This window comes from Coloeus monedula, assembly GCF_965178545.1.
Source record: "Coloeus monedula genome assembly, chromosome: 3".
NCBI lineage: Eukaryota > Metazoa > Chordata > Aves > Passeriformes > Corvidae > Coloeus > Coloeus monedula.
In genome coordinates, this window is record NC_138783.1 from 50,129,439 (window position 1) to 50,148,428 (window position 18,990).

The 18,990-nt window shown below is 41.6% G+C and overlaps 1 protein-coding gene across 4 annotated transcripts in view; it reads right to left on the reverse strand.

Annotated features, from left to right (window-relative positions):
• STARD13 (StAR related lipid transfer domain containing 13) overlaps window positions 1-18,990 on the reverse strand; it is a 289,969-nt gene that overhangs the window by 13,198 nt on the left and 257,781 nt on the right. For all 4 annotated transcript variants that reach the window (XM_082278693.1, XM_082278692.1, XM_082278694.1 and 1 more), the window contains 5 exons: window positions 14,865-14,928; window positions 8,669-10,047; window positions 7,029-7,202; window positions 4,885-5,044; window positions 690-888 (listed from right to left, as the gene is read on the reverse strand). In XM_082278693.1, coding sequence (XP_082134819.1) covers window positions 690-888; window positions 4,885-5,044; window positions 7,029-7,202; window positions 8,669-10,047; window positions 14,865-14,928 — 1,976 coding nt within the window. The remainder of the gene's footprint in view (window positions 1-689; window positions 889-4,884; window positions 5,045-7,028; window positions 7,203-8,668; window positions 10,048-14,864; window positions 14,929-18,990) is intronic.

Below are 18,990 nucleotides of genomic sequence, written 5' to 3' on the forward strand. Positions count from 1 at the left end.
TCCAATTCCTCTGGCTTTTCAGTGTTGTCCTCTCTGCTTATTTCTCCCTCAGTCTGGAGAAGAGATACATAGTCATTTCCTGATTCACAGGGACTTTCATTATTCTGATGCATGTGAGTCTCAGATTTTACTGAAGATTGCTTACGCTGGAAAGAAAAGAAGAAATCCCCTGGTTTCTTTCTTTCTTTCTCTATGAGTTCTTTACATAGAGCTTATGGCAGCTTGTTTTTTGCATTTTATTGACTATAACGAAAAAACAAATAATCAAAAGTCCCAGCAAGGAAGGGGACTACAGAGACACATATTCTCATGGTCAAGTACCACTTCTCCATGCCCAGATGACTCACTTGTATTGAGATATAAGTGCATGAAACGGGCCCACAGTTTAAAGAAATCCAACAAAACCATGAGTCTTCATGCTTTTTATGCCCAGCAGCCTGTTCTTCTTTCTTCTTTCTGATCGTGAGCCTGGTATGAACATTGTCTCCATTAAATTTGAAACGTTTAGGTGGTTCTGAAGACCTCTTAGTGAAAGGCTTTGAGGGCAGAGGAGTTTCTATATCTCAAAGGTCAGCAGAAAGAAACCTATTGTGTTACCACGCCAAAATTATTTACAGTATATTACTATATGATATATAACATTTTCCAATTGTTTATAATAGTAGAAATATGTAGAAATGGCAGCTTACACTGATAGATGTGCAGAAAAGTCTCTCCTAGTTTACTTGTGAGGAGAGGTTCTGGTAGGTCCCTGAAGAATTGCTTTACCATGTCAGCCACATCATACGCTGACTGGTCCTCATAGCTGACGTTTTCGGGGGAGCTCTCGTTCATCTGACGCAGGGCCTGGATTCGGGATTTCACTCCAGATTTCCGAAACAGACCCACCTAAAAACATACCATGATGAATGGGGTAAAAGGGAAAATGTCACTTGAAGAATATATACACATGATATACATTTACATATAAATCTATTGTGGGGACTTTGATCATGACCAAAGCTTGGGTTGCTTGTTTTTCTCTAGGCACGAAGGAGGAAAATGTGCAAATGCAATTGATGGTCCCACAAGTCTTGCAGGCAAGCGCAGGCTCCCACAGCAGGATTGTAGGGGTTAATAATGCTGCTGCTCTCTGTCCTGTCCTAGAGGGAGGGTTCAGAGTGCCTTGTGGTTTCCCTGCTGCCTGAAGAGTTTAAGCAAGATGCTCTGCTGATATAAATCAGCCTGGCTTGCTTGGCTTGGGTGACTGACTGTTGATTTACTCCAGCTGAGAATCTGGCTCCTCATGTTTATTTGGGTATATATTTTGAAGACTAACAAGAAAATATTATGCTTAGCTAAGTAATAAATGCTGTGGCAAAAGATTAGTACATCCTGGTAGAGCTTTAAAATCAAGATGAAATCTGTGCTTTCTCTTTCCTGCTCTCTGCTTCCAAGAGTTCTCTCAAATTCCACTGAAAAGTCCAGTTTGAAAGTGGGGGCCACAGAGGGATTACTTGTGCAGTGTCACTAAGATACATTTTTATTCTGTTTGCTTTCTGTTTGAAAGGAAGTGGTAATTCTTCAAATGATGCCTTCAAGGCAGGGCTGCCCTTTCTTGTCTTTCTCTGCCAGCAGAATTTCCCCTGGGCTGAATTCCTGGGCCTCAACCACACTGTTTATTCCCAAGTGAGTTTACAGTGTTTCATTTGGGAAGTGCTAACACTGTTTCCCTTCGGTTTTTCAGGGAAAAAGGTGAAATATTGAGAGAGACCTATGGAAAAGGCACATTTCCAGTTAGGAATTATATAATGTTGTTCCTCTGTGATTGCTGTCTCGCTGGTTATCCGTGCAGCTTCCTGCATGGCACAGTCCAGCAACAAACAGTAAAGGCAAGGAAATAAAGCCTTCTGGCATTCTCCCCCTTACTTCTGAGTAAAAAGCAGCACAGAGTTCACACAGGACCCTCCTCTCTCTAGAACACCTCCCATGCTCACCTGGAGGGTATTTAGGACTTTGGCTAACTTGCACATTAATGACACTAATTACATAGATCACAGCTCTGTGAGGGGGTATTTTTATTTATTTATTTGGAGATGAACCACTACACCAGACTGGCTGTGAGGCAGCTCTTCTATGTCTTCCTATTGATGAATTTAGTGTCACTTGAGAGCTAAATTTATGTATAGGAAGTAGAGGATTGGAGTGTGCCCTGTCTTCTGTACTTATGATCCCAAGTGAAGCTCCGCTCTTCGTTCTGACAAGAAAGAGCATCCAGCTCTTTTCATCTGGCTTTCCCTTTCCCTTTCTCTTCTTCTTTTTAAATCCCTTTTCCTCTTAGAAATACATGCTGAAGATGCAGAAGGACACTTGCTAACTCTGTCCAAAAAATAAAGTTTTGGCCTGTGGTAGATAAATGTGAGACAAGAGGCTCAGTTCTCTCCTTTTGATGAAAAGTGTCCTTGCTGGTATAAAGAACCATTAAAAACTTCCAGCTAAGTCTGATTTGAGAGGTCAGATGTCAAATCTCACCCATGCAATCTCCTGCTGCACATCATTCTGCTACTCTTGATCTCTGTTTAAAGACATTTATCCAAACTCCTATTTCCTTTTTTTTTTTAATGAAAAAAAAATAATTAATCAAAAGAGTTCTTCACTTGACAGAAAAAGACATTTTAGGCTCTGTTAGGCATTATTACAGACTTGTTCTGTAAATAAAAAGGGACTACAAATCATGAGTCTGGCCCAATCTCTTTACTATCCTCATGCTGTGTGGATCATCTTCCCTACAAGCAACCTTACGATACATGACAGAAATAAAGATGCATTTGGAAATGGCAAAGCAATTTCTATTTCACAAAGTGAAACCAAATTACATATTCTGCAAGTAACGGGGAGGCTCCTCATGCCAGGTTAGGGATTTCAGTGGCAGGAGACAGACCTTACAACGGTTTAGAGCAACCTCAATGTTACCAAGTGTATGCAGTAGAGGTTCTGACACCTGTTCAGAACTCTACCCCACCTTCTGCAGGGCACAGAAGAGACACATAAGCAAGATGCTGGGGGAGACTGGAGGCTGCCCAGGTCTCTGTCCAGGCATTAGGAGACTTTGAATTAAATGGGAACAAAAGGAGTAACCGTAAAGCAGAGAAGGTGAACTGCCTGGAGGGTTTTTGCCTAGAAAGGATTTTGGTGAAAAGGTACTTTACAGGGTGCCAATCTGTACATCTCCTCCTTTTTTTTTTATTCAGTATTTTCCCAGTTGCACTCTGAGAAGAAACCAAAGCTGGATGGAAATGGCCCTTCACAGAGCCCTGATGCTTCCCAGCGGGTAAACACAAATGGAGCACATACTTGTCTGAGACTTTCAACACCTTTTAACTGCCTCAAACCTCTCAAGAGCTTTTTCTTTATATTTTACTCTCCCTTTTACATTCTCCACAATTAATTCTCTCTCTAGTCTTTCTTCCTCTTGCTCTGCTTCTTAGCTGACAAGCCCATCCCTATCCTTACATCTCCTCTTCCTCCTACTTGGGCGTCTCCTCCTCCAATCTCATCACTAATTCCAGGCTTGCTGCTTCACTTTTCTTCCTACACTGGCTTTCCCAGCTCAGTACACAAACCCAGATGAGCCCCGTGGCAACCAGGCATGTTAGCTCTTGAATATATCACTTCTTCTTGTCTCTGTGCATCTTTCCCTTTCATCCTCTCTTAATAAATTTCTGACAAGATGTTCATCCTGCCCCTCAGCTCCTGCACTACATATGGTTGGCAGAACTCATCTCACCTCACTTTTGACACTGTGGAATTAGAAGTCAAGGTCTGACCACTACAGGATTCCTTTACAGAGAGAACTGATAGGAAGGACCTTCTCACTGGCTGCAAAGGGAAATGGTTGTGATTCACAGGAGCGCCTTTAATTTTTAGATTTCAGTTTTAGGGAAGATGACTGTCACCCAAAAAAAAACCTGAACAGCAACCAGAATGGTGATTAGAAAATGTGAAGATTCAGAACAGACTAATTCCACCCTTTTTATGTGCTCAGAGCTAGGAAAGCAGCAAAGTCTGCAGAGCAAAGTGCTGGTTGCTCCTTTTGAACTTACAACTATCTAAAGGCAGTTATGAAAGAGGTCATATGACATGAGGTCAATAACAGTAGAGGACTGAACATAATCAGCCAGGGGGTTTCTCCCAGTCCTATGTTCATAAAAATACATATCCTCATCCTTAGGGGAATAACAGTAACAATATGATTAGTATGTCCCCCTGTAGCTAAAGGGAATAAAAAAATCTGAAATACTTTGAGCATGAGGGTGTCCCAGCTGGCTTGTTGTAGCTAAGAACACTATAAAAGGCAATGTACCATAATGGCTTTGGCATTGAACCCCTGCTGACCTAACTATCTGGATATATCTGACTCTGTCAACAGAATACTTGGAATATTTTGCTGAGTTTGCTCTCTATTCTTGGACTTTTCTGTCTTTGCTAAGTAAATAAAACCTTTTGTACCATATCTTGTGAAATGGTGAATGCAGTTAACCCTCAGTGGCAACAGTCAAGCATAAGCAGTACAGATACAGGTAAAAGTGGGGAGTCCTGATCTCTTCCCAGATTTCATTCAATACACATGAAGATCTCAAAATATTGTTTGAAGCAAACTGTGGTATACAAGTCAGCAGGACTGTTACAGCTACAAGAATCCAACAGATTAGCTGGATACAAATCCCAAAAGGGCAAACTTTCAGTATTGGCACCAACTATCAAATCACCAGAGGAGATCTAGGCCTAACATGAGAGATAATAATCTTCAAATAATCCTGGTACTTAGCACAAAAATTCTCACTGTTGCTTGCTTAAAGTGGCTTTTCAGAAAAAAACAACAAGTCCGTGGAGTAAAGTCCCTACCTGGTCTAGACAGTTGCTCCGTAGGTAGCGCAGTGCTTGTTGTATGCTCTGAGGAAGAGGCTGTCCTGTTCTCTGGACATGAACTATCAGGGGCACACCAAAGACATTCTTGTCCTTGTAGTCAGGGACTTTCATCCTCTTCATGAACTTTGGCACAGACCTGAAAATTAACATGAACAGGCTTCATAAAAAAATCAGGGTATTTACACACTCTCTGAGTAACACTACTGACAGAAATTGGTATCTGGGGCCTTTTTTATAAAGATGGTGAAATAACGTTTAATGCACAAGACACAGACACTTTACAATTTGCATAATTGATTAATTTCTTAATGTCTGTAAGTGGATGGCCTCTAAGGTACAGCATAACAATCCATTCTAACAAAAACCTTTTACTACGCAGGTGTCATCCAGCTGGAGCCAACAAGGTTTAAAGCATCCTTTAGGGACTCGCAGGAATGGCAGAGCAAACCTGAGTGGAGAGGGTATCTGAGGGAAAAGGAGGTTCAGTCCTCTAACATGCTGAATGATCTTTATACACCAGTTACATGATTTAGTATTTCTATTGACTAAGAATTTACAATAAGAAATGATGGTGGGAAATCCCTATGTGTCAGACTCCTCCCTTGTGTTATATGATTTATTCTAGTAGAGTGACTTAAGTGAAGCTGGTGAGCTTGCTTTCTTCAAAAAATTGTGATGAAAACAAGAACCAACTGATTCCCTTTTTGGGAGTCATGACTGCCATGGAATTAAAATAAAAAGGATGAATATGACCTAAATGTGACTAAGAGTTCTGTCATCTGTGTGGGAAGAAGTAAAAACTCATTTTAAATTACCTACTGAAGAAGTACAGTGCATAATTTTACAGCTATTTACAGTCCCTCTCTTAAAAATCCTTAGAGGCTGGTTATAAAAACTGAAGAAATACTTGTTAGGATGAAAACCTTGTACAAAGAGCAGGAGCTAGAATTTGCTGTACTCTAGTCTGCTTATTTGAAGTTGTGTAAGGTGAGATTCATTTCAGTGCAGATGTTGTCAGCTAGCCACAGGGAGCTGCACCAAAAAACAATGAAATGGGGGTTAATCTTACTGAATTTTAGCTCTCCTACGGAGATTTAAAAAGAGTCAGCAGTCTGGACTAGCTCTATACCCACTCTAGAGAGAGACACCTGTGGAGGGTGACCCAAACCCTCAGCCTTGGATATAATGGGCTGCTTTGGAGTTGCCTTTCTTTTTCCTCTGACCACAAACAGCTGACCTGACTTTCTCAGATCAGATTTATAACAGATTACACTTTTAACTTTTCCTACTGGCTAATGTCAGTGAGGTGAATCTCACGTGTATCTATTGTATCTATTTTTCCATTTTTAAAGGAAAATTTGTCTTATGTAGCTCACAGATTAATTTAGTGGGATTTTGGGGAGGTGATTTGAGCATGAAAATCACAATATAAATATCAAGTCATACTGTACCTGGACTGGGTGCCTCAGTGTATTAGGGAGAGATTCTGTCATCCTTTTGATTATTTCTGATACTTTTAAAGTCTTATCTATGCCCATTTCCATTTCTGGTGTACCTCAATCTGTGAGGCCCACCAGGGTGTGTGTACCATGAAACACGCAGGTTTCTGTAGCCAGTAGCTACAGGAGCCACATTGTGAGCACTCACATCCATGTGCGCTTCCCTCCACTCCCTAAGTGACCAGGTAGATGTCACAGCTGCCAGGGCTGCAAGCTCCCTCTAACACAGGTCCAGGCCTAGGCTAAAGCCTGCATCTTTGATTTATAGAGAAATGTCCCATAACTGTTGTAACCCTTCTTTTAAAGCACAAGCAAAGCAGTACCAAACACATTAAGCAGCAGCTGTTTCTTTTTGAATCACAAAATGAATTCCAGGTAGGACTTACTGTAAACTTTTCCTACTTTTTAGTCACTCTCTCCTACTCCTGTTTATTTCCAGGATCTATTTCTGACTTTGCCAAGAAGCCATTAGGCAGCAATGGATTAGAAGCGACAGTTTCAAATCCTACACTTGAAGTCAATGGTTCCTTCTAAATGCATTTACTTACTATAAGAGTAACAGAATTAGGAGAAACTATTTTCTTCCAAAATGTCTCTTTTCTAGTTATCAGTGGTACTCACCAGGTCCAGCCATGTTTGTTTGACATGGAGTACTTTTCCATGATGGCAGTGAGACGAAGCAGAGAGAATTTTTGCAGTAGATTCAGCTGGGCTGCTGACTGGTTGCTGATGTGAAGCGATGCAATGGAGCGGCTCAGGCGATGAGAGATTTGGAAACTATGCCATCGTAATCGCCTTTAGCAAAAAGAAATGACAGAAAAATCAGATAACTGCTTTAGTTGGGCAGGAAAGATGGGATACTGTGAGATAGGGTTGGGCAATATATAAAACATACACAAACACACACATATGTGATGGCTTGTGGTGTGTCAACTGAAAGAAAATGTACCTTGGAGATAAATAAAACAATTTAGTCAATCTCTTCAATTTTGGAAATGCCCGAGTTTTGTCATTTTTACATTAGATTCACAAGTGGGTGTGGGTCCTGTCCATATACTTGGGGAAGCAGTGCTGCCTGCTATGGTCTTTAGCCCACACACTTGCAACAGGACGTGAGAGATTTAGATTCAAATGTTCTTTGCCTGACTCAGAACTGGTATTCAATGCTTAGTCCCTCACCTCCCTGGGGACTGACCTGACCACTGAGATATTTGGAGATCAGGTTCTCCAAATATCTCTGTTATTAAATGCTGAAGGATTTTTTTGAAAAAGGATTAAACCCTGTGCCTCCTTAGCTAGAGCTATAACCACCAAGCTATTGAACCACTCACATCTTTTTACTCCAATGCACTTTCTCTATATACTGGATTCATCAGAAAAAAAACCCCCTAATTTCATTTTCTTGTTTCACTAAATATAAGTTCTGGCTCAAATCCTAAAAACTTTGGCACTGCTCATTTACTCAGTAGTTTCCTCGAGTTCACTTTCACTTTTGTGGTGGTGGTGAGCACACACAGGCAGCAGCAAACCTGGCATGGCAGAGTCCTCTGTGAGAGTGTGACAAGACTGACAGCAGATCAGAAAATACCAGTACTATCAGACATACCAGTGTCATAAAATACCAGGTACATTCTCCCTGCTTTTGCACTTACAAAGCCACCCTACACACAACAGTTTGGACCCACAAAGGCTTTTGCCCGGCACCATCGGTACTTGGGTCAACAGGAGCTCATCACTCTGACTTTAAACAGGTCTGTAAACTATTAACAAAATTCCACTTTTCACTTTATTAAGAAGTCAATCATTTACCATCATTTCATCCCACCCATGTAAGGGGCTGAGGCAGAGTAGAGAAGTTCTCTTCGAGCATGAAGGGGCACATTTTTAAAGCAGACTAGTGCATTAAAAAAGTTCATAAAGCTATCAATGCATAAAGCTCTGGGTGCGTAACTTAGAAGACGAATTGAAAATATATCCTACAACATATTCAGGGTCCTACCATGTAATCAGTGGATCAAGGGATAAAAAATGCCTTAGTTTGCTCTATTGAACAAATTCTGCATTGATTCCATGTAAGAATGTCCATAGCAGGATGTCCCTTGCCTCAAAGTCCACCTTTCCTTGGGAAGTCCCCATCTCCATACACGATGAGCACAACTGCAGTGGTACCCTGTGCCTTCTTACTCCCAGGCTGAGAACCTCTGCTCCATTATATTGTATTTCACAGCCTGTGGATTTGTATACAAAATTTTGCTACTTACCTGCTTGGCCTTGTGAGCGATGCTCCCACCCCAGAGTCTCTCCTGTCTCTAACACCAGTGGCTTCGGATTCATTCAGGGATGTTCCATCTCTGTCCATGTCACTTGGGGTGGTCCGGCCATCAGACACAGAGTTTCCTTCAAAATCAAGAGTGATCTGTGTAGGTGACTGGAAAGGCACTGATGGGGATTCCCTGACTGACACATCACCAACCGGCAGACCTGGCAACACCTTCTTTGACCAGCCATCTACCACCTCCTGAAGTCCATTGACATGTTGCAAAATGTCATCTAACTGAGGGAAAAGGACATCTTTCTCTATGTCCAGCAGGTCCCCAGTACTAGCATACAAGTGGGACCCTGGCACATTGTCATAAATACTAATTCTGCTCTCTTTAGGACAGCAAACCATCAGTCCAGATTCCTTTGGAGTAGAGCAGTTCTGCTTTCCCAAAGAGATGCTTCCTGTCCTCCAGTTTACACTGTTACTGTTGTCTGTAGGTGAGAGGCTTTCGATAGAAAGTGCCTTTGGGAAGGTCCCTGGTTTGTGATCCTTGGGAATGTGCACAACCAAGTTCTCTTGGGAATGAAATTCATTTTTGCGGTTTTGGTCCACCACCTGCCGTAAGGCCGTTCCTGCCAGAACATCCAGGTCCTCCAGGTACATCCCACCTCTCTTGTTTGCTTCATGGCATTTGCGTTCCTTCAAACATGGTGTGCTCACCCCACTGCTGCTGTTTTCGGACTGACTGCTGTCACTGCTGGATTTGGCAGAAAAGGGAAGCCCTCTTTTGACTGAATCTTGTCCCAGATTTTGGAGATCGCCATTGACTATCTGTACGCAGTGCATGTCTTTCAAGGATTTTGGCTCAAACTGGAGAACTGGTCCACTGATCTCCAAAGGACCTGTTCTTCCTGAGCCTTTTAGTTTTCCATGCACAGCTTTTGCTTTTAGTGTCTCCATGCGTTTTAGGAAGGTTTTTGCTCTGGCTCGTGTTGGATTTTCATTCTTCAGGCCATCCTTGGGGGACAGGGCGGTGTTTATTGCAGTGGAGTCCTGCAGCAGGGTGCTTTCCACATCATGATGGCCAGAGCAGTCGCAGGTCTCCCTGGCAGCGCTGGTGGTGCCAGATTGACTCCTGTTGTCACTGCCCCCACTGCTCTCACTGTGAATGGATGAGACCTCAGGTTCGCTCAGATCTGTAAGGACGCTCTCACTGCTTGTCGTGTTTTTCATCTTAATGTCCCCAGAAGAGCCATGTCTGTCAGATCGGTGAAGCAAAGCGTCAATGTCGTCCACCCGAGACCATCGTCTGCTGGTTCTTTGGAAAGTCCATTTATTACTGATAGCACAGAGGTCTTCTTCATCTGAATCTTCACTCTGGAAAAAAAAGCACATGTTAAAATTGTGTGTTTTAACTTGTTATTTGAATTAATGTGATTAGGCTGCTCCAGGTGAGCAACAGGTAACAACATCTCTCTGAACCAAGTTTATGAAAGACTGGTCACCAGTCCTTTCATAACACCCTCTTTCATTTAATTGTAAAGCCTCCAAACATCTTAACAAGAAAAGAATAAAAGCCTGCTCCATGTTAGGAGTCTCACTGATACCTCTTGGCTTCCATGGATTGCCTGCGCACTGAATTGTGTAGGACTGATGCCCACAGTGACTGTTTAGGAAAAAAAAATTTTGAAAGGTCCAAGTAAAGGAATCCTGATTTGCAGGGATGGTGTTAAGGTAAACATGGTAAAGACAGGGAAGTAGCTGGGTACTACAGCAATGTGAGCTATTTAAAAATCCAAGACTGCAAATATCTGGTGCTGCATGTAGTTTTGCAGTGAGAACTAAAATAAACATCTATAAACTTCACAGACTAGATACATCTAACAGGATTTATGTTTCAGGAACATTACTACAGATAAATAGCCATGATGCTTAAAAGAACAATAAAAATATAATATTTAGCAGTATTGCTTAGGGTGTGTCTGAGTGCAGGTGAAGGAAGGCAGAGAAGCCAGCTGTGGAGGTGTGGGCAGGAGGAGTAGCCAGGCTCCGGCTGGGATGGGGCAGCATCTGCAGCTGTGCTGAGCTTTCCTACAGTGGCAACCACTGTCTTCCCTGCCCTCATCATCAGAGGCACCCCAAACTTGATGACCTGAAGCCTGCCCCACTCTCTGGCTTCCTCTAACCTCTCCTGAGGCAGCAGCAGCCCCACAGCCCTTCCTGGTCTCATCCCTCAGCCTGAGGCACACAGAGCTGTGCTTATGTTTAGGTGGCTCCAGGAGCTGCTCAGCAATGCAGAGAAAATGTGCCTTGGAAAAAAATTTAGATTAAACACCTTCACCCTATGACATTTTCTCATCTGTTTGCTCAGACAAAAAAGGTACATGTTCAGCATGAAGCCCAAAGTTGCTAATGAGTACCCTTCCCCTGACTTTGAACTGGGTTTATACTGCATTATTCTTGTACATTTGTTTTAAAGCAGAACAAACTAACTTCACCTAGATGACATCCAAACAGCTCTTCACATTCTTGGAAGCAGTATGAAGGCAGTAAAATATGACAGGCTGTCAGACTAAAATGAGGTGCTAAACCAGAAAGACTATTTTGGGACTGGAAAAATTCTCATTTTAAGAGTCTATTATTAGAAGTATTTTTATATGAAGTTTCAATGGTAAAGTTATCTCCAATCTCTGACTAGATCTTTGTTGGCCTGTCTAATTGAAAAATGTAAACCAAATTTTACAAGAGCACCCAAAACCTTAAATAATGTGAAACCTCAAAAGCTGGAGATTGGGATCAGTAGCATGCCAGGTCTCACTGATGCCATAAACTTTTGGCAGTTTATCACTTCAAGTCATCCAGATGTTTTAGATCATGTCCAAACTGTAAAATAAAATATAGCTGTGAAATTTTGGGTTTAGGCAACCCTCTTTCTTCTGTTAATGCTGAGGTGTGCAGTGCTCCTGCAGCTGATGTGAGTTTACAGGAATGAACAGAGATCTTCATTCTGTGGCTTGTTAGAGAGAAGAATTAAGCACCTAGTGAAGTATGAGGGAAGAGGCTAGAAAAGTCTAATACTGCTTTGGCCATTTTGTCTGCAGGGAAGCAATGGCACATCAGACAGCTCTACCTTTGTTTTAACTCCACAGCTTGCTGTATGTATATATGGACCAAAGGACAGCACAGTCTCAGGAACTTAAAAATCCATTTATTGTGGTCTTAGTAGTGCCACAAAGTGAATATTTTAAAAACTGCAAGGGTGGGTACTTTTAAATATTTAACAGTGGTAATTATATCTCCAAAGCACACCACTGCTGAAGCGTTGGTGGCACCAGCCAATAGGATAAACATATTTTTAAAATTTGCCCTACATCGCAATATGCCAAAGGGACCTTAAAGAAGATTCATGGCTGACACAAATCCCTCTAGCTGCATTGACATTACTGTATGAACTGACAGGATTTAGCCTGTATTTTCTACAAGCTGGAATCGATTAAAGTAGCCAGAGTGGTAGAGACATTGCAAAAAACACCAAGAAGAGAGCACGGAGCAGAAGACAGAAATAAAAATAAATTCAGTGGTAAATATACTTTAAATCAAAAGTTTTGTGGGTTTTTGTTTTGTTTTGTTTTGTTTGTTTGAGTTTTTTTGTTTTTTTTTTTTTTGACAAAGCAGAGATGAACAGAAATGTATACTGGTAGTAAACAAGTTTTGCCTCTAACCACAGCAAAGACAGGATTACATTCTGCCCAAGAATCACTTAGAAAATACAGAGGCTTTTCAGTCAAAATTTGCAGCTCAATTAAATAAAGGCTTAGTTTTGGGTTTTTTTTAATTGATAAAGAAACATGCTTGTATTTTATCAGAAGCAAAACCAGGCAAATATGAAATGAAATATCTGGATGCTGAAATACTGCCATGGTGACTCACTACAAATTCAGCTGCACTGTGAGTCCTATGACATATTGTACTTTTCTTTTGATGGAATCAGTAGAAATTCTGGAAGCCATGAACATCCTGAATGACCCACTGTTCTTGTCAGATATCTGAGTGCCCTCACAAACGAAGCTGTCCAAAAAAAAAGTTTGAGAGCACTTAGCCCACCCACACGTCACCAGCTATGGGGACAGTGGATCAAGAGAAGGTCTGAAAGCAATGATTCATCTGACACCGGCAGAGCAGACATTTTGGAGCAGTGACTGTATATTTCTACTGACCCTGGGGTGAAATCAAGTGCACAGCTTTGGAGCATATTCAAAAGTCCAGTTAATAGTATTATGTTTGGGAAGATGAGAAGGGCAAGTTTCTTGAGGAGTGACCGGTAACATTTGCCAAAGAGAAAGAGATTTTGATTCAGATTTGTCACAGTTGATTTAAAATAGTACAGCTTTTTGACTGAGGGTGTACTTGCCTAAAATACAGAGGGATGCTAACAAAAGGCAAATAGTGGATTTATTTGCAGTGGAATTCTGCCACATTTTTCCAGCTGGGGGCAGGAATCTCATAAATCGACAGCTGCAGAAGGCAGTTAATCCAAAGGCTAATCTCTGTCTGTCCAAATCGCTTACGGACATATTTGCAACACATACATGAGGATTTCTGTTTGTATCTTGATGAAGCCAAGGGAAGACAGCAGTCCACAGTGGGAATGGTCTGGGTGGGAGAGTGGGCAGTGGGGAATGCTCATGCTGTGCTGGCTTTCACAGTAACCTTGCCTGGCATCTTGCTTGGCCATATTTGGATGAATCACTCAAGCAGCTGTGCTAGTCCTGTGCATACCTGTTATGCTGAAGCTCCAAAGCAGGCTGATTTTGCATTTCATTGTTTAGATCACCATAGAGACTATTAGGAAAGGCAGTATCTACAGCAAATGATTTCTTTAGATCAGTGATCAATTTCAGACCCAATTTCTGGCTTTTACACTTGCATTCACATTTCCTCCTATCGGCAGGCTCTCCTTCCTCTTCTCTCACTCACATTCTCATCTACTTTCAGTTGCTCTGTATCTGTGGGCTAAAATTTCCTCCAACTCCTCTTTCTTTACATTTTTCTGTGCTCTGCTTCTCTGTGGCCTTATGCAGGTATGCACCCACCTAGCTTTTGTCCCCTTGAAAGAGTACCAAGTAGGGCCATCTCTCTTCCATCACAAATTAATGGTCATCTGCAAGGAGAGCAGCTGAGGACTTCAGTCCATTCAGAACAGGGAGGAGTGGCACAAAAAATTAATGGAAAACAAACGTAACAAAAAAAAAATCCTTCATTTTTAAGACAACATAAAACCCAAGACAAGAAAAACCCCTAATGCAGTGAAGAGAAGTCCCTGCAGCTCCAGGGAATGGACAAAATACAAGCTAAAGAGGCCAGCACACAGAGCAACAAGTGGGCACGTGCCAAACCAGGTTATTTGGGCATTAAAACCATCCTCTGTTCAAGTTCCCTCAAACACTGAATAGAGTATGATGAGACTGAATTTGCAAAGACATCAAAAATGGAGGTCTCAGAGGCAGTTTTTAGAAAGCACTAGACAAACCCTCTAGGAAGGAAAAACAGAAACCGAGATTTCTCAGAGTTGACAACTACCATTGTACTACTCAAGGACTTTGGGGAATTTGTGACCAGAAAATCAAACGTTCAACAGTTAGTGCTGGACATGTTACAACACTCTCAAAATCAACAGGCTGTTTCTGCAGCCCTCACTGAAACCCTTTAAGCTCAAATAAATCCCATGTTACACAGGAGCTTGTAAGGATGACAGAGTTTATTTTCATACTCTTAACTGGGAAGAAGTCAGTACAAGAAACAAAGAAAAGCTGTTATTTTCATCTGAGCAGCTTAGATTTTTTTCTGAGCAGGATTTTCCACTGCGTACTCATATAACATTGACAAACAAGCCAGTCTAATGAAGCTTCACTGTCTTTTCACCCACTAAATTTAATTGCACTCTAATATGTAGAGTTTAAGTACTGTGTGAGCTCTTTTAACACACATAGTATTTAGTCACAGTTTCTATTCTATTTATAATTTCAAGATTCAGCAATTCACATTATCATGCATCCAGATAAGGGTGACATGCATGTTCAAAGTCAAATAAACTTAACTTACTTTTAAGAGCATTACTGACTTAAAGATTAAATTGGGGTGGTCTTATCACAAAAGCCAGGGTAAAGCCAGCATATTTAATGAAGTTCCCTTACCTTTTTTCTTTGGAAGTTCACATCGAGTTTCATTGAGGCGCACTTGTTCAGTGTGTTCAGTCGTCTACAGGGCAAAGCAAATTCAAAAGATTAGCAGCCTCTGACTAAAGGGTGTGATTTTTTGCAAGTTCAAAACATATTCTCTTATCTTACTGTAAGGTGCCAACTGCATGCAACAGCTCCAGAAATGATACTGGTCATCTATTCCAGCTATATTACTTACCACTGCATTGAGGGACTCTTAGCTTCACTTTACTTGATAGCCAGGTTTGATAGATTGCTTTTTAATTGATAGACATTTCAGTACTTAGCACAGGAAACAACTATAAACCAACACCTGTGATAGCTGGGGAAATTACAAGAGAAGGAGGAGCTGAGTTGCCTTATGCAGGACTGTAACATAATTGGTCTAAAATGGGGATTTCAAAGCACTGGTGAAAGATCGAACAAAAAAACAGATGCAGTTCCTCACCTCTGGCAAGTTGGCAGGTTCTTAAAAAAGTTGACGCAAAGAACTTCTAGCTGTTACTGAAAAGTTTCTCCAAAGCCAATAGTCTATTTTCTTCTATCTGTGGACCTTATACACAGGTCCAACATGTAACAAATCTAACATTTTAAAATAATTTTTTTTAGCTATTTTTGACCCTATTCATACTGATGTTACCAGAGTTCCTGTAAGACATCTGCTCCTTAAATCCAAGGCTATCCTGTGAGGACAGTGAGTTGAAATGACAATCCGTGTGTGTGTGTGTGTGTGGTGTCCATGTGCAAGGACAGCCAGAGGACAAGTAAACATGCTCTTTCAATAGAGAACCTACTGTGGTAGTGATAATTGATTCGGTTTTATTTATACTTGAAGATCCATTAAACCATCCAACTTCTAAAAGCAGAGGCTCAAAGTCAAATATGTTAGACTTTGAAAATTTTCCATGTCTAGGACTGAATTTCAAAATAAAGAGAGGCAGAGTGAGAGAGCCACGTGTCCACAGCACTCCTCTTCTGGCTGCCTGCATCTCCCGTGTCTTTATAGCAAGACCTCTCTCTGTTGCTTGTGGGTCGCAGGGAGAGGCTGACAATTTCCAGAACTGAACATTTGAAATGCATGTGATAAGTTACAAGGACACATGAAAAAAGTATCAGATCAATAATATAATCTCTCACATAATGTAAGAAGATTATGGCATTAACATATTCCTCCACAGAACTTCTAATATTAGAATACCTTTCAAATTGCCACCACTAAAAAAGAACCAACCCACCAAATGTGGATCTTCCTTAAAAAAGAAGTTCCCTCTCAGAGTATCACCTACTCATTTGTAGATCAAATATGCCTTCCCAACTCAAGGCAATAAATCTGTTATGCTGTATCAGAAAAGTCCTGTGCTCAGGTATTAATTTGGGTATAATGTATGCACAAGCACACCCTGCATGCATGATAGCAATGTTGAAATAAATTCCAGGGTTTGTGGCTGTGTAGCTGTATCTCCAGCCTTCTGCCCACAAATCTTCTTCTGGGATTACATCTATTGCAAAACTCCTCTTCTGCCCAAACACAGAATTTCTCAACCCAAAGCAGTATTTTCTGGGGACCCTGGGGCTGAATAATGTTCAGTGCTTCTTTTGAGCACAAAATGTTTAAATGTGTGTATCAATATCAATTCCAAGTATACAGAGGCACATTTCATTTTCAAAGGACTCCAGCCCATTTCTATCCTCGGGGACAGCTTCTTCTGAGTGGTGAATTTTGGCTAATATTGGACTCCCTGCACCTCTTTGTCAGCTGGCCTGTGCTGAAGGGACAAGTCTGCAGCTACATTTCCACACTTGCTCCACCAAAATCAAAATTACTTTTTACTGGGCGCCAGTGACTCAGCCCCAGGCTTTAAATTCGCCCCTCTACAAAACATTGGTATGCTTTCTGGGGCCCTTCCAGTGCTGTGGAAAGATTTGCCAGTGAAATTAGAGAACTAATGATCATATTTGTGAGTTTGTCTGGTACTAATAGCTCAAATCAAAGTCAGTCTGTTTCAGTTTCTTTTGCCTTGTTGATATGCCAGTGGTCGCAGAAAGCTTTTCTCATCAGTTTAAAGTCATCAGATGACTGACAGCCAACTCCTCAGCATGTCTTTTGAAAAGAAGAAATCCCAGAAGTTTCTGGCTACAAAGGCTGTCACTGAAGTCAAAGTTGAAGTGAGAGAAGCACTGCACTTCTATGCATAAAACTTTTTATCCTTAAAAACATGGGAAAAGAATGCCTGTTTGTAATGTTAACAAAACACAAAGTCTGGACTTGAGAAAAGGCAGGGAAAAACACATTAAGTAAACACAAGAGAGGTGGCTATATAAAACCCAAATAATCTAGGATGCATTTGAATGCATATCAGGAAATTTCTGCAGTATTCTGGGAAAGACTGCAAAACATGTACTACAGCAAGTGTTTCAGTGACGGTAATTTTATTTCTTCTCCAGAGCATCACAGGTAAACACTGCCTTGGTGGTTTAACACTTTGAAATAATTCTTAAAACACCAGCAGAGATATTCAGGTACCCAAACAGATGTTTCTGGTGCTATTTTAGATCCTCGGGAGTATCAAGCCTGGCCTTCAGCTGCTGCAGGTACCTCGGTCCCATCAACACATGGAGAAGTCTGGGCTATCTGAGGAGATTTAAGATGGCCATAGACACTGGTCCTTAGGGCTCCGAATCCCAACCCCAGTGCTGCAATTGTTAACTCTTATGATAGAAGTTCTTAAGTAGGAAATATCCAACTTTCGCATCCTTTGCAGCACTGAGCAGTGTTTACAAATAAATACAAGCTTCTAGTAATGAAGGCTCAGGTCAGCTGGAAAACCTTATGGGGGACCTGTTGTCTTGCTTGAAGGGGAATCCAAGTAATAGGGAGACAGCACTGAAGTGAGTTGGAGTTCCAGGAGAATCCCTGGACCTGTTCTGCAGCTACTTCCAAGCAGGTGCTTTGGAATGCAGCCAGGGCCACTGGCCAGTCATGAAGGAGGAGGCATCATGGGGAGGACAAGCATGGATAGCACAGTGTCTCCTGCCTCAGCAGATCCACGAATGCCCTCTCTTATGGACTGTGACCAGGAAAACACACAATATGGTTCTGTGAATGCCTCTCTGAGGGAATCACAACACTATTGCTTTGCTTTATTGTTATTCCTAGACAAATTTAGGTGCTGCATACACATGTCCCTGCCTGGCTTCCTCTGGTGAGGTGGACTTTGGGAGGAGGACATCCAGCTCCTGATGCTGGACTTTGCTGAGGTCTTAACACTGAATAAGAGTCCTCCCAGCACCATTAGGGCTGGTAGGCAAGGCTCACACTGGCATGTCCCTGCTCCACCAATTCCGTGCATGAAGAGAATGTACTGTTTTCCAGTCCTATCACCTTTTCATCATGGCTACCACCGAGGGAGTTACCTTACAGGCTCCAGACTCACATGAGATGAGTAATCTCTCCTGGAAGTCAGTGGGAGACATTCTACTGCCTCCAGAGCAGGGCTTTCTGTCCTGCATGTGGAGAGCCAGGCTTATCCCCTAACAGCACCTAGAGCAAGATAACTCAGCAGATGGTACTGACTGTACAAGCATTATTTCAGAACTCTGGTGGTAGGATGTCCCATCCCAGACAACAACCTTCACTTTGTTTACAAGTTGTCTAAGAGACAACAGCTATGGAAAAAAGGGCTGCTGGCTACTTGGCACAGTTCAAATTTTAAGAGCTTGGTTTAGGGGACTGTGTATCAGACTATTATATACTTGTTCTTCATGTTCTTAGTCACTGTATGTATGTGAACATAAAAAGTACAACGTGGCTTGGCTTCTCCTTCTCACCCTCTTATCAGAGCAGTCACGAAAGTTCCCAGAGCAGAGTTGGTTGCTGCTATTTTGGAAATGACACAGAGATCCAGCTATAAAATTTTCATGCCCAATTATTATTTTGGCAGGCTGACAGCATTTGCCTGCAGATTGCTGGCAATTCTCTATTGTTCATTACTCAATAAAATCTGAGTGGAATCTCTTGATAGATACGCCTCTAACCCAAAGGCCTCAAATTTGGTTTTTACTCTGCCAAATTTTCAAATTATATTGTAAACAGTAGGAATGT